Source organism: Cavia porcellus, unplaced genomic scaffold, assembly GCF_034190915.1.
Source record: "Cavia porcellus strain 051 isolate PalLab524CR breed Dunkin Hartley unplaced genomic scaffold, mCavPor4.1 scaffold_1, whole genome shotgun sequence".
Classification (NCBI taxonomy): Eukaryota; Metazoa; Chordata; class Mammalia; order Rodentia; family Caviidae; genus Cavia; species Cavia porcellus.
The window spans coordinates 211758975-211772447 of NW_026947484.1; the positions used below are offsets into that span (position 1 = coordinate 211758975).

Genomic DNA, 13473 nt, shown 5'->3' on the forward strand with positions numbered 1-13473 from the left:
TTCTGTTTAAAAATGTTTTATTTCATACTTCATAAAAAAGTTTGTATGTACAGTACAAGTCTCAAAGTAACTAGAAAAGCAGCTTTCAATCACAAACAAAAGACAGTGATCTTTTGGACTCTACTGTGGAAGCATATTGAACATACTCTTCAGTATTACACGTATTTTAACTATGCAGTCCATGTTCTGGGCTTTAATATTAAATCTGCACATATAAGACACTTATGGTCAGATTTTAAGACTGATATTGCCAATTTCAAGCTGCTTATATTTTGAATACAAGTTTCTCTATTACAAATATATGTTAACAACACAGCAATACTCAAACATCTTTTTGTTCCACATTCATGCATTTGTAATCTTCTTGCTAATTTCCCTTCTTGTGGTGAATCTTCTGAGTATAGCAGTTATGCATTGAGTTCTCTATGCATCTCACCCATCTCCTTTATCTGAAACACAGAGGGAAAAGTACAGAAGAAATCTTAAAATAATTTTTCAATCTTTTGTTCATTCTGAAAAATTTCTAAAAAACTAAAGAAGCAAGATGAATTTTTTTCACATTTTATAAAACATTTAAGTAGACAGAAGGTTTTATGACTAGGAAACACATTGAGTGCAGGATCCAAGCTGCTATTTGAAACCGAAGGGCCAAAGGGATGGGGAAAGCAGCACTCAGCCAGATCTTTAAGAACAAATTCATAGTAAACGCTTACTTTTTTATAGCCAGCAAGAACAAAGTCACTATGATCAATGTTTTACTTTACAGGTGAGGAAACAAGTTCAGAATGAGAAACCACATCCCACAGTTGCAGGTGGAACTGAGACCAGCAATGACTACTCTGCTGGCAAAGTTCTCACCATGCGGAACGCCCGGGACCGACACTTGACACAAACTGCTTTGTTTAATCCCTACAACAGGCCTGCACTCTTATTTCCATTGTGCAGACATGGAGGGAGGTTTGAAGACGCTGTATTACTTATTTAGCTAATAAGTGGTGAGACCCAGCTCTATATTGCCCTTAACTCTAACACTACATCAGCATTCTCCCTGTCCATCACAGTTCAGCTCAGGGGTGGGCCCCTAGTGTTATGGCCGTCAAATCAGATAAGCCAGATGATCTGTGGAATGGGAAAAAAAGGTTAAGACTTTCTCTATTAAATTTTTGTCAATGTTCACTTTTCTCTTTATTTTTTTTTAAATATTAGTGGTACATACACAATTGTAAATAAATACACATAAAATGCTGAGTATATAAAAATGTTATTGATAAAGTTCAGGACAAATGTGTTTATATCCAATTCTGGGTGACTTACACATACCAACAGTCTAGCACTGATTTAAGGCCAGGATATACAAGTTTAGAGGCAGATGTACTGTGACAAGTTGCATTCACTTGATTCTTCACTGGCAGAGAGACGATTACAACACTTCACTAGTCCGCCCGAGTTTCTCTACTATGACTCCACTAAAGTATAGGCCCCTAGAAGATTCGCTACATGTTGGGATTCATGAAGCATGATTCAGTATAAGGTAGCCCACCATGGGACTCATGCAGGAAGTTAGGCAAAAGCCCATTCGAAGGCCGACCCTAAGACCCCGGGACTAGAATGTAAAGGGGCTTCAGTACAACTGGAACCCATCAGTGTCCAATTACCAGGAGTAAGATATTAAACAGAGCCTTTTTCTAACGTATGCTATCCATTACCTCAGCCTTCTCATACTTCGTTGTTTTCTTCTTTCTGGAAATAATCTGAATGGAAGAAAAATGAATACTATTTTAGAACTGCAACTCAAAAAAGTGGCTCTAGTTGGAAAAAAACGAAGTTGCTCTAAATTGACATACATGCTTTTAAAGTACATACCTGTTTTAGGTTTTTTTTTTTTTTTTTTTGTACCAGGGATTGAACTCACTACTATGCACTTGCAAGGCAAGCGCTTATGCCGCTGAGCTAAACCCCTAGTCCCTAGGGGTTTACTTTTGAGACAGGGTCTTGCTATGTATTTCAGCCTGGCCTTGAACTCACTATGTAGCCCAGGCTTGCCTTGAAAGCATAGCAATCATTCTGCCTCAGCCTTCTGAGTGCCAAGGTCACAGAGAGTGCCACTGTGCCAGCAAACGTACATATCTGAACAGTTTTAAAATCTATCAACATTTAAACTAAAATTTCACTGCTAAACTAAAAAGTCCACCACGGCCAGTAAACTTTAATTTTACCAGGCATGGTGGCACTTGCCTGTAATCTCAGCATTTCAGAGGCTGAGATAGGAGGCTCACCTTGCATTAGAAGCCAGCCTGGGCTATGCATACTGAGTTAAAGGCCAGCCTGAAATACAAGGCGAGACCCTCTCTCAAAAGACAAAATCAAATCAAAACAAAACAACACCAAAATCAAGAAATTTAATAGCCAGTCATGGTGGCATATACACCTAGCACTCAATCTAGGAGGCTGAGCTAGGAGGATCACCATGAGTTTGATGCCAGCCTGCATTATAAAGCAAGACTTCGTCTCAACCAAAAAAACCAAACAAACTCCAAATCAGTAATGAATAATACTCAGTGCAGTTTAACAGCTTGATGTGCTTCCTTTTTCCCTACTTACGTATTAAAGTATGCAAACAAATGTAATATCAATTGCATCTTTAAATAGCCATGTCAACATCATAGGAACCATTCTACATGAAATACTGATTGATCAAAAACTTGACATGGTGGCACTCCTGAAATCCCAGCTAGGCTGAGCCAAAAACAGCGCAAGTTCAAGGCCAGCCTGGGCTACACGGCAAGTTCAAGGCCAAGTGTGAACGACAAAGCAAAGCCTTACCTCAAAACAAAGAAAATAAAAGATTGAACTTATTCAAAATACCCCACATAGCAGGGATACACTGCTCTTTGCTCATTATTCTCCAGCTAATGTACATTCCACACTGCGATCCACAACCTTGAATATGCTTACTTTTTGCACCAGTGCTTTCATTTTCATGGGACAGTTAAATTTTCCAGTTTGTCATCTGAAACTTTTCTTCTGTAAATCATCTATCCCCCGCTACAGCTATTCTGTAGGTTCCTCATCAAGTTTTAGGATCTCTTTGTATTATTATGCACAATATCCGTTTTTATTTTATGCATCATGAATACTTTTCCCATTATATAATCAATATTTTTTGCTTTATGTCTTTGCCATATAAAATGTTAACATGTCTGATTTTGGACAGATGTGGTAGCTCACACTGATAGCTCTGGCAAGACAGAAAGAACACTGGAGCTCAAGACTAGCCAAAAAAGAAAAACATGAACAAACAAACAAACACACCCCAGCTACATGGGAGGCTGATTAAGATAATCCAGGCAAGCCTGGGCAATTTAGCAAGACTCTGCCTCAAAATCTTAATAATTTTTTTTTTTTTTTTTTTGTCTTTTTCATTTTTATCGGTACTGGGGATTGAACTCACGACCACCTGCTTTTAAGGCAGGTGCTTATGCCACTGAGCTAAATCCCCAGCCCTCTGCCTCAAAATCTTACAAAAACACAAGGGATGGGGAACATAGCTCAGTAGCAGGTTGCTGACTAGCATGTGAGCCCTCGGTTCAAACTCCAGTATGCTTCCCCCACTCACAGAAAGGTTGTTTATATTATTTTTATAAGTACACTTGTATTTATACATATACTTAAATTTTACATATATATTAATATATAAATATTTGTTTATATACTTAATATACATTAAACTTTCACAGAGTTGTAAAGCCATTTCCTATATTAATTTCTTTTTTCTTTTTTGTGGGGGATAGGATCTTACTATGCAGTTCAGGCTAGCCTTAAACTCACACGATCCTCCTGCTTCAGTCTCCCAAATGCGGGGATTATAGGTGTGTGCACTATCACTACTTTTAAAGCACTGCTAAACTCCATTTGCTTATTTTAATTTTAAAATTGTTGTTTCAAATATACCACTTTTAACTCTTCTCTGCTAAATGAAATCTTGTGATCCGGGGCTGGGGATGTGGTCAGGGACAGAGCATTTGCCTGGTGTTGCCAAGGCCTTGGGTTCATTTCCAGCAACCACTCCACCCCCAACAACAACAAAAACGCAGGTCCTGTTGTTCTACCTCACTGCATGCTTCGGGAGCTCAGGTGTTTTGCACTAGCCCTGGTGAGAATGTTTGTAGTGCAAGAGAACTGAAGGGTATTTGCTGCTGTGGGTAATGTGAGTGGCCCGTGACAGGAGCTCTTTCATCCTTTTTTGCCTTGAGTGCCTGTTTTGTAAAAAGCAACTGGAAATGTGGTAGATTAATTTGCTATAGTTATATATAAAAATGAAGATTTTGCTTCATTAATGTTTTGGAGCATGGATCCCATTTCCTTTGTTCTGTACTCACCAACACAACAATTCCAGCAATAATTGCTAGTATCACAACCACAATGACAGCAATAATACCAGCTGTTAGACCCTGCATTGAAAATTCGGGTGGTTTTTCATCAACATAGTAAATTAAAGTTTGAGCAGGATCCAGATCCAATGGTTCCCCATTTACTCTCAGGTCCATCTTCTTAGAAGAGAACAAGGATTCACCTTTAACCTATGTTGAAAAGGAGAAAAATCACTTAAAACATTTAAGAAAAAGAACAATGTCCACCTATAATTAGACACTGTCTCAAAAAAATAAAAATGAAAATGTGAACCCATTAAGCTACATCTCCAGTACTATAAATTTTTCCCCCATCCCCAGTTGTGAGACAATGTCTTTCTAAGTGGCTAAACTGCCTGGGCTGGGCTGGGCTATGCTGGGCTGTAACTTTCCATCCTCCTGCCCTAGACCCCCAGAGTGCTGGGATTACAGGTCTGAGCCACCACTCCTAGTTATAAAGGACAAACGTAATTACAGAAGCACCATGTAGAAATATGGTTCATCTGTATATAAAGAATAAGAGGTGAACACAGAATAAAATAAGGAGATTTAAGCTTGGAATGGAAGTGTAGCAAACACCTGTAATCCATCCCAGCACTTGGGGGCCGAGGCAGAAGGATCAAAGGTGAGTTCAAGGCCAGCCTGCACTACACAGCAAGACCCTCTCTCAACAAACAAAAAGTTTATACTTACATCTTTTTCAAAGTAATAAGCTACATCAGCTATGTCCACATCATTCTGAGTCTTCTGAGAAGAATTTTGCATCAGATCAATAATGATAACATTATTCTCATACTGGGAGGGGGGATGAAAAATACAAATTAACATCATTATAACCAAAATTAAAATATCATTGTTTAACAGAAAATTCAGTTTTACATTTTCTGTAGTGCACATGCATCAGTGTTCTTTTATATTACTGGTAATTAAATCCATCAATAATTAGTGAAAAATCTATCCAAGGTAAAAAGAGAGCAATGCAAACAATCTTGATGCATTAAAAAAAAAAAAAACTGAAATGGAAAGACAAGGGCTAACTGGGTAAGGAGGAGCACCTTAACCCACAGAAATGGAAGCAAGAAAAGCCAGCCAAAAAAGAGGGGTGAGAGGAAGAGCAGCATCCTAGAAAATGTGCAACACAGAGCAGTTCTTATGGGCACAGAGATGCCTGTTTCAGGGACACGAAGAGAGATGCTATCTCTTCTTATGGGCAGAACTGGGGTTTCCAAAGGCTATGAAGGAAAACAGGGATTTTGCACTAAATGCCAGAACTTGCGCTTTTACTAAAATGCATTTAACTACTACTAAAATCAATGGCTTTGTTTCTACCCTGTCCACCAACTTCCTGCTCAAGCTTATTTACCAAAAATCTTACCACAATATCGGTGATAAATTTTGGATTCAGCAGGTATCGTTTTGTGAGCACCTCCTGAATGGCACTGTAAGTAATTTTAAAAATTAGAGTTTAAAATATATACCACATAACAGTAAGAAGCTCTATTTTTATTTTACGATAAGTTGTCACATGCAGCCCACATTGGTCTCTAACTCACCATCCTCCTGCTTCAGCTTCCAGGATGCTTGGTCAGCAGGTACCCACCACCACACCCAGATAAGAAACTACTTTTTAACAAAGCAGATGGCTCAAAGTCTAGAACTGTCAGTTCTAAAGCTGTTTTTTTTTTGGTTTTTTTTGGTACTGGGGATTGAACTCATGCCCTCACGCTTGCCAGGCAGGCACTTATGCTGTTGAGCTAAATCCCCAGCCCCTAGTTCTAAGGTTGTTAAAAAAGTTCTTTTAAAATATGGAACACTTAAAAAAAAAATATGGAATGCTTCACAAGTTTGCAGGGACCATGCTACTCTTCTCTGAATTGCTCCAATTTCAAGACTGTGCTGCCCAAGTGGAACTGAAGTTGTTAAGATGTTTATGCACTGTGCAACCACCATAGTAAAAAAGTTGCTTCAGGTTACTATAATTCATTGATACTAAAACTGCTGGATGCCATTTCAATTAGAAATAGAATGTTTTGCTGGGATGGTAACACATGCCTGTAACTCCAGCACTTAGGAGGTCGAGAGAGGAGACTCACTGTGAGCTTCAGGTCAGTTTTGAGCTATACAGTGAGTTCAAGATCAGCCCAAATTCTACAGCAAGACCCTCTTTCAAAAAATAAAATTAAATTAAATTAAAAAAAGATCACTGTGAGTTCAAAGACAACCGGGGCTACACAGCAAGTTCAGCAAGATCCAGTCTCAAAAAAAAAAAAAAACCACAAAACAAAAGAAAAAACTGCCATTAGTCCCTCTCAAAATCCTTTCCTTCACTTTAAACACCCTTATCCCATCATTCTTGCCACTTTCTTTTTTTCGATTTTTCTTTTTTTGAGACAGGGTCTCACTATGTTGCGCAGACTGGCTTCAAACTTGTGGCAATTCTGACTCAGCCTCCTGAGTGCTGGGATTACAGATGTGCACCACCACACCACACCCAGCTATGGCATTCCTGCTGTTTTCTGCAGAGTTATAGAAGTCCTCTTTCATGAGTATCTGTTTTCTTTTGGTACCAGGAAATGAACTCAGGACCTTGTACTCATCAGGATTCATAAGTATCTTTATGAGGTGTGATAAAAAAATATGGTGAACGCTGCTACCAAGTGCCCTCCAATGGAAAGGCAGGCTTGCGAAAATACTAGGGTGTGTCCTCGTCTACCTACTTCACCAGAATGAGGAGGACCGTTCCTCGGTCAAGAGTATATGAGTAGCTGCGCTCTCCTGGTAGCACCTCCAAACGAGCTCTCAATGGAGCCAGAAGAGCACAACTAAAGACCTGAGAGAGGGTTCCCAGAACTGCTGCAGAAGGTGGTAAGAACAATGGGTGAGGGGCCGGGGATACAGCTCAATGGCACGCACCTGCCTGACAAGGGTGAGGTTCTGAGTTACTTTCCTGGTACCAAAAAAACAAAAACAAAAACAAAGAAACAAAGCAAAACAACAACGGGCGTGTTCAAAGCAAAAAGTATTTTGCGGGGGTTAATTGCAATGTGCCTTTCACTGTAACACATTTTTTTTTTTTTTTTTTTTTTTGTCTTTTTCGTTTTTATCGGTACCAGGGATCGAACTCACGACTGCCTGCTTGCAAGGCAGGCGCTTATGCAGCTGAGCTAAATCCCCAGCCCCTATAACACATTTTTTAAAAATTAACATTCACACACACAAACACAAAGAGAAAATATAGCAAATATTAACTAGTGAATCTGAGAAGGGGATACACAGGAATCATTGAGAGTTTTCTGTTTGCTTTTCCTATGGTCTCACTTTGTAGTTCAGGCTGACCCTGAGTTGATCGATGTAACCCAGGCTGGCCTCAAACTCATGCCAACCTCCTGCTTCAGCCTCCCCAATGCTGGAAATATAGGCATATGCTACCAGGCCTGGCTCATCGTACTGTTATTACAACTGTATTATTTAAAAAAAACTATTGACAGATGTAAAAAAATAGCATTTTAACTTAGTTTTTCTAACAGTGCAGGATGGAAGGTTTGAAAAGCAACTGTGCAAGGATAATACGAGGCATGGTATTTTACTTACGCCTGTAAACTCTGAAGGTCAAAAGGCTGCTTTCTTTCTTTGTGTTTTAGTTCAATGATGATCCAGCTGGAAGTCAAAGGACAGAGACAGCTGTCTGTATCTGAGTCTCTACACGGGCTTCCTGACAAGCCCTCACTGTGGTTCCAGCTGGAATCACAGTAGAGCTGACAGAACAGGGATCTGCAGGAACTGTGCCCATGGTTCCCCCTCATTCTCACTCGCTTCACAGAAAGCGCCTCATGCAATCCCCGGCACTATTACACTACCCCCCTTACTACTATTGAGCTACAGCCTTGGCCCTCACATCTCTTTTAAACTCGTGAAGTAATCCCAGCCCTCAGGAGGCTGAGGCAGGAGCTCAAAGCCAGCCTCAACTATATAACAAAACCCTATCTTAAAAAAGAAAGCAAAACAAAACAAACAAAAACACTAAGCAAATATATATAAATAGGTTAAGTTATTCACATACATTTAAAATACTGAGTCTTTAAGTAAATATATGAAAAGAAACTTCTATCTAGTATGCTACTGGGTATATGAAAAAGAATATCTGTACGCCGTAAATTTGTAACATGCCCCTGGAAGGTTATGGAACAAAGTGACACCATCAGCGTTACAGAGGTACACTGCAGACTGGGGGACTGGACAGAGACTTTCACTGCGCATTCTTTCCTTTCTTCTGAATTCTAAACCATCAATGATATTGCTACCCCAAAATAAGTCAAAAGGAATCTGAGAAGCATGCCAACAGTAACCCTGGAGGCCACTCACTAGGTCTGCACGGTCTCGGAGCACTGGATCTCCGAATCCTTGTTGGTCCTTCGGACGCCGGCGCTGTTCACGCACCAGCACGTGGACGTGCCGTTGCATTGCTTGGCTTTGAAGCGGCCGTGTTCGTCACATTCGGGGTCGTACAGCCCGTCGTTGTTCTGGATTGCTCCTTCAGGCTTTGCTCTTCTCCCAGACTTTGACTGAGTCATCTCTGCCTTCATCACTAAACATTTGGAAGCCACTGAAAAGAAAAGCTCAGGGTCAAACTGCAAAGTGACTGCAGTGTCACGTGCACAGGGGACACTTTCAACTCCTTCCATTCCAAACATTATCTCACACTTTCATCTCCCCACGTTATTAGTTGAAGGAGCCTCAGATGTGAGATTATTTTGACAACATGATACGATTCAGATTTGGGCCAGTAAGACCCTTCTCAGTTCAGGGCACATCAATTAAAAGACAACTACCAAGAGACAAGTATAAAGACAGGAAGAATATTTCACTCACATGTTGAGCAAAGGACAGAGTTCTGTGTGCCATAGGCGGTGCACTTGCACTGACCGTTGTCCAAAAAGCAGTTTGTGGTCATCCTGTAGTTTTCACAGATACATGCTAGAAAATCAGAAGTATGTATATTTGAAAATGTGGATCCAATCATCAACTCTGATGTCCCTGCTAAACTATGTTCTGATAATAATGCCCAAGTTACAAAGACACAAAGCCTTTAAAAGTGGTCCTGAATGTGTTTTCAGCCGTAATTTCAGCTGAAACTCACCTGCCTGGCCCTTGCTGAACAGCGTGCATACATTACGTAGCCACACGGTCTAATCTGTATCCATTTAAATTTTGATAAGCTTTAAAAAATGTGGACATTGGATCCAAGATTCCACATGTGTGCTCTACCACGAGCGACACCACTCCCGACAGTGTATGTGACGCTGGCTCTGCCTCTGTGACACTCCCTCCGTTAGCTCTTTTCCTCCTCTGCACAACAGTGACAGCCTCTTTTCCAGCAGTTCCAGTTCTAGAACCTGTGACTCCTCAGGTCCTTCCTTTCCTCCTCCTTTTTTTTTTTTTTTTTTTTTTTTTTCCTGTTTCTTTTCTGTTTTGTTTTTGGTTGTTGAGACAGGTCTCACTATGTAGTCCAGGCTGGCCTCAAACTCACAGCAATCCTCCTGCCTCAGCCTCATTACTGAGATTATAGGTAGGTACCACCATGCCCAGCTTCTCCCCATTTCCTTAAGGGGTGCTTGCTTTGTGGACTAGTAGGGACATACTGACCTTTAGAAGATATTGTATCTTTCATTATACATACTTTAGACTGAATGTGGGGACATCTCTGTATGGTTCCTAATTCTATCAGATAATAAAATGTGATTTTGAAAATGATACTAAGGAAAAAGTGATACTAAGCACTTATTTGGAGTCCTGGTATCAACTTAAAGAGTTTCATTTTGGACTACTTCAAGAGTATTTTAACTTCAAATTGACAAGGCCATACCATCCCTTTTATCTAAGGAGTGAATCCAGAGCATTCGTAGTGACCTTTTAATATTTTTATTTTGAGACAGTTTATATTGCTAACTTACCCAGAGTGGGCTTAAACTTGCGATCCTCCTGTCTTAAGAGTCCCATATCACTGGGAGTCAAGAAACAGTGCTTTTGTTTATTTATTTATTTGGGTTTTGGGTTTTTGAGACAGGGTCTCACTATGTTGTTCAGAGTGGCTTCAAACTCACAGCGATCCTCCTGCCGGCCTCAATCTCCCAAGTACTGGGATTACAGGTGTGCACCACTATGTCCCACTACTAGAGTGTACATTTTGTTTTTTTGTCTTTTCCCTTTTTATCGGTACCGGGGATCGAACTCACGACTGCCTGCTTGCAAGGCAGGTGCTTATGCCGCTGAGCTAAATCCCCAGCCCCGAGAGTGTACATTTTTTAAAGAGTGCAATTATTTAAAAAAAATTTGATTCCCAATACCAAAAAAGACCAAAAAAACCCCAAAATTAGCAGGACTTCAAATGAGAAGAGAAAAAAGGGGGAGAGAATGGGGAAAAACAAAACAGAAGAAAAACTGGAAACAGCTTTTATAAATAAGGAGGGGGATGATCAAACAGGATATATCACATATAGGTACAAATTCCCTATGATGAATGTGATCGTTGTATATATCTAAATTGTACCAATAAACTTATATAAAGAGGCTGGGGATTTAGCTCAGTGGCATACGTGCCTGCCTTGTAAGCAAGCAGTCGTGAGTTCAATCCCTGGTACCGATATTAAAAAAAAAAAAAAAAAAAAAACTTAAAATAAGAAGGCAAAGAGGAATTGAAGGGGAGGGGATTGGAGGAAAAAAGAATCAAGATATATCATGTACGAGTACAAATTTCCTATGAGGAATGTGATCACTACGTATATCTAAAACATACCATTAATTTTTAAACGAAAGAATTTTTATATCGATCTGTTTTTATGTACCCTTAATTGGCTTAAAATTTCGTTTACATTCCAATTTAAGATTATGTGTTTAGTTTGGCACTTGGGAGGCTGAGACAAGAGGATCACTGCAAGTTCCAAGCCAACCTGGGCCGGAACCTGGGCTACAAAGTGAGTTCAAGGCCAGCCTGAACTGCATAAAAATTAAGTATCTGGCCTCAGATTCAAGCTAGAAAATACAAGCCGACTAGACTTCACTACTTTGAAAGTGTAATGAATATAGGCATCCCCCTGTTAGTGGGAGTAAAAGCCTTTCCAGAGAGCTTGGACCAATTCTCTCCACTTCTGGATACCTCCTCACAAATTAGTTAAAAGGCCACAGTCAAAGTGTCTAACCCAGAGTAAGAAGTGGTATCAAACCACTGTTGTTCTTTGGTTTGGTTTGGTTTGGTTTGGTTTGGTGACATAGTGTCTGGCTATGTAGGCTGGTCTTGAATTCACAGCAGTCTTCCCCCGTGTGCACCACCACTACAGGCTTTCTAAGTATTTTTTAAAACAAAAGGAAGGGTCTGGGGATATAGCTCAGCGGCACAGCATCTGCCTGGCAAGTGTAAGTCCTGAGTTCAATTCCCGGTACTAAATAAATAAATAAAGTAAAATAAAGGAAATGTAAAGTTCTGGATGTTCTGCAGGAGGGAAAAAATAAGATACAAGCCTACACCCCTAGATTTACGGCGATGTTTAGAACAATGTCTCAAAGAAAAACCGGGCGCACACCAGTAATCACAGCACTCGAGGAGGCCGCGGCAGGAAGATGGTTGTGAGTTGGAGACCAGCGTGGGCTACAAAGTGAGCTCAAGGCCAGCCTGAACTGCATAGCGAGACCCTGTCTCAAAAAGACAAAAAAAAAAAAAAAAAAGAAAAAAAGAAAAGAAAAACGGACCAGCCCTTAAATTGGGGATTCTGAGAGGGTGGATTACGGAATTTTTCCTCCTCCGGCTGTCTTTATCCCGTGTTCCCAGCCTTTTGCCTTTCGTGACTCACGATTCTAGGAGAAACCCAGGTCCGCAGCGCGGTCACCGGAGGGCGGCTCCCGCGCGCAGGTGCGAGGCGGCCGCCACGGCGCCCGCCCAGCTACCTGTCCCCGCCCGCGGCCACATCCGGGGCCGGCGCAGGTGTGCGGGCCGGGCGGTCTCCGCCGCGGAGACTCCGCTCCTGCCGCCCCAAGTCGGAGCAACCGGGAGGAGGCGCGGGCTGTGCCCCGGAGCCCCGAGGTGGCCACTCGGCCCGCCGCCCGCGCCTCCGCGCCTCGGGCCCTGCCCCGGAGCGGCCCCCGCCCGCCGCCGCGCGCGCCCTCACCTTCCTGGGCTGTGCCCACCGCCGCCGTAGCCGCCAGGAGCAGGAACCCGCACGCGAGGACCTGGGAGGGCGCCATGCCGCGCGCCGGGGGCCCGGGAGGCAGGGGTCGCGGGGCCGAGAGAACAGCGGGTCCCGGTGCGCACTCGCCGGCGGGCTGCGCGCTCTGGACACGGCGCTGGCCCGAGAGTCGACCTGGCCGGCCGGCCCCGCCCCGGCGCCGCCCCAAGGCGCACCTCGATCCGCGGGGGCGGAGCGGGGCAGGGACCCGACTCCCCCTCTTCCCCCCATTCCTCCCCCGCCGTGGTTCCCCCTGCGGCGCTTACGGACCCCGGCTCTCGGCCGCCCAGTAGGTTTGAATATACTAAGCTTTCTATTTTCCCTCAAAGACGAGGTGAGGGGACTTGAACAGAACATGGAAGGTAAAGTGGACCATAAGAGGAACTTGTTGGACCTAGACCATCTGCACAAAGCGCGATCGAAAGTAGCCTTTGAGCTTTACAGGCGGTTTAATTGCAATTCTTTGCAACTGGGCAAAAAAAGAAAAGAAAAAAAGAAATTTCTTTGACTATGGGGAAAAAAACAAGTTAATGTGTTCTTATCTCCTTTGCATAAGCATTTTTGGAGATTGGTGTAAGAGAAGGTGTTCCCTTGGAATGTTTGGAACCGAAATTAAGTTTTGGTTAATATTAGAGAAAATGTTAATGAATCGACATTGTATTAAAATTTAGCAAAGTAGAAACAAAGGATAATTACTTTAGAACAAATAAGTATGACAATACACTCAGTAGTCTTATAATAATCATAATTGAAGCTTTCAGTGACAAAGTATTAGGTGTCTTGGGTTTGGAGTTTTGTTTTGTTTTGTATTGTGTGGGAGACAGAGTCTCATTCTAACTCCACGTAGT

General features: G+C 42.0%; 1 protein-coding gene across 1 annotated transcript; it reads right to left on the reverse strand.

Annotated features, from left to right (window-relative positions):
* On the reverse strand, positions 1-12748 carry Epcam (epithelial cell adhesion molecule). Its single transcript, XM_063229058.1, has 9 exons — positions 12569-12748; positions 9279-9383; positions 8772-9012; positions 8001-8066; positions 5785-5848; positions 5103-5204; positions 4380-4580; positions 1707-1751; positions 1-449 (listed from the first exon to the last, which is right to left on the reverse strand). The coding sequence occupies exons 1-9, from the start codon at positions 12642-12644 to the stop codon at positions 408-410; spliced, it is 942 nt and encodes a 313-aa protein (XP_063085128.1). The 5' UTR covers positions 12645-12748; the 3' UTR covers positions 1-407.
* Between the last annotated feature and the right edge of the window lie 725 nt (positions 12749-13473).

What these genes read in the sequence shown, in the direction of transcription:
- Epcam (XM_063229058.1), bottom strand. Translation starts at nt 12,644, where the DNA reads ATGGCGCCCTCCCAGGTCCTCGCGTGCGGGTTCCTGCTCCTGGCGGCT. An exon ending in AATTTATCACCGATATTGTG is followed by an intron (nt 5,205 to 5,784) that starts GTAAGATTTTTG and finishes CCCCCCTCCCAG; the next exon opens with TATGAGAATAATGTTATCAT. An exon ending in TTGCTGGAATTGTTGTGTTG is followed by an intron (nt 1,752 to 4,379) that starts GTGAGTACAGAA and finishes TCTTCCATTCAG; the next exon opens with ATTATTTCCAGAAAGAAGAA.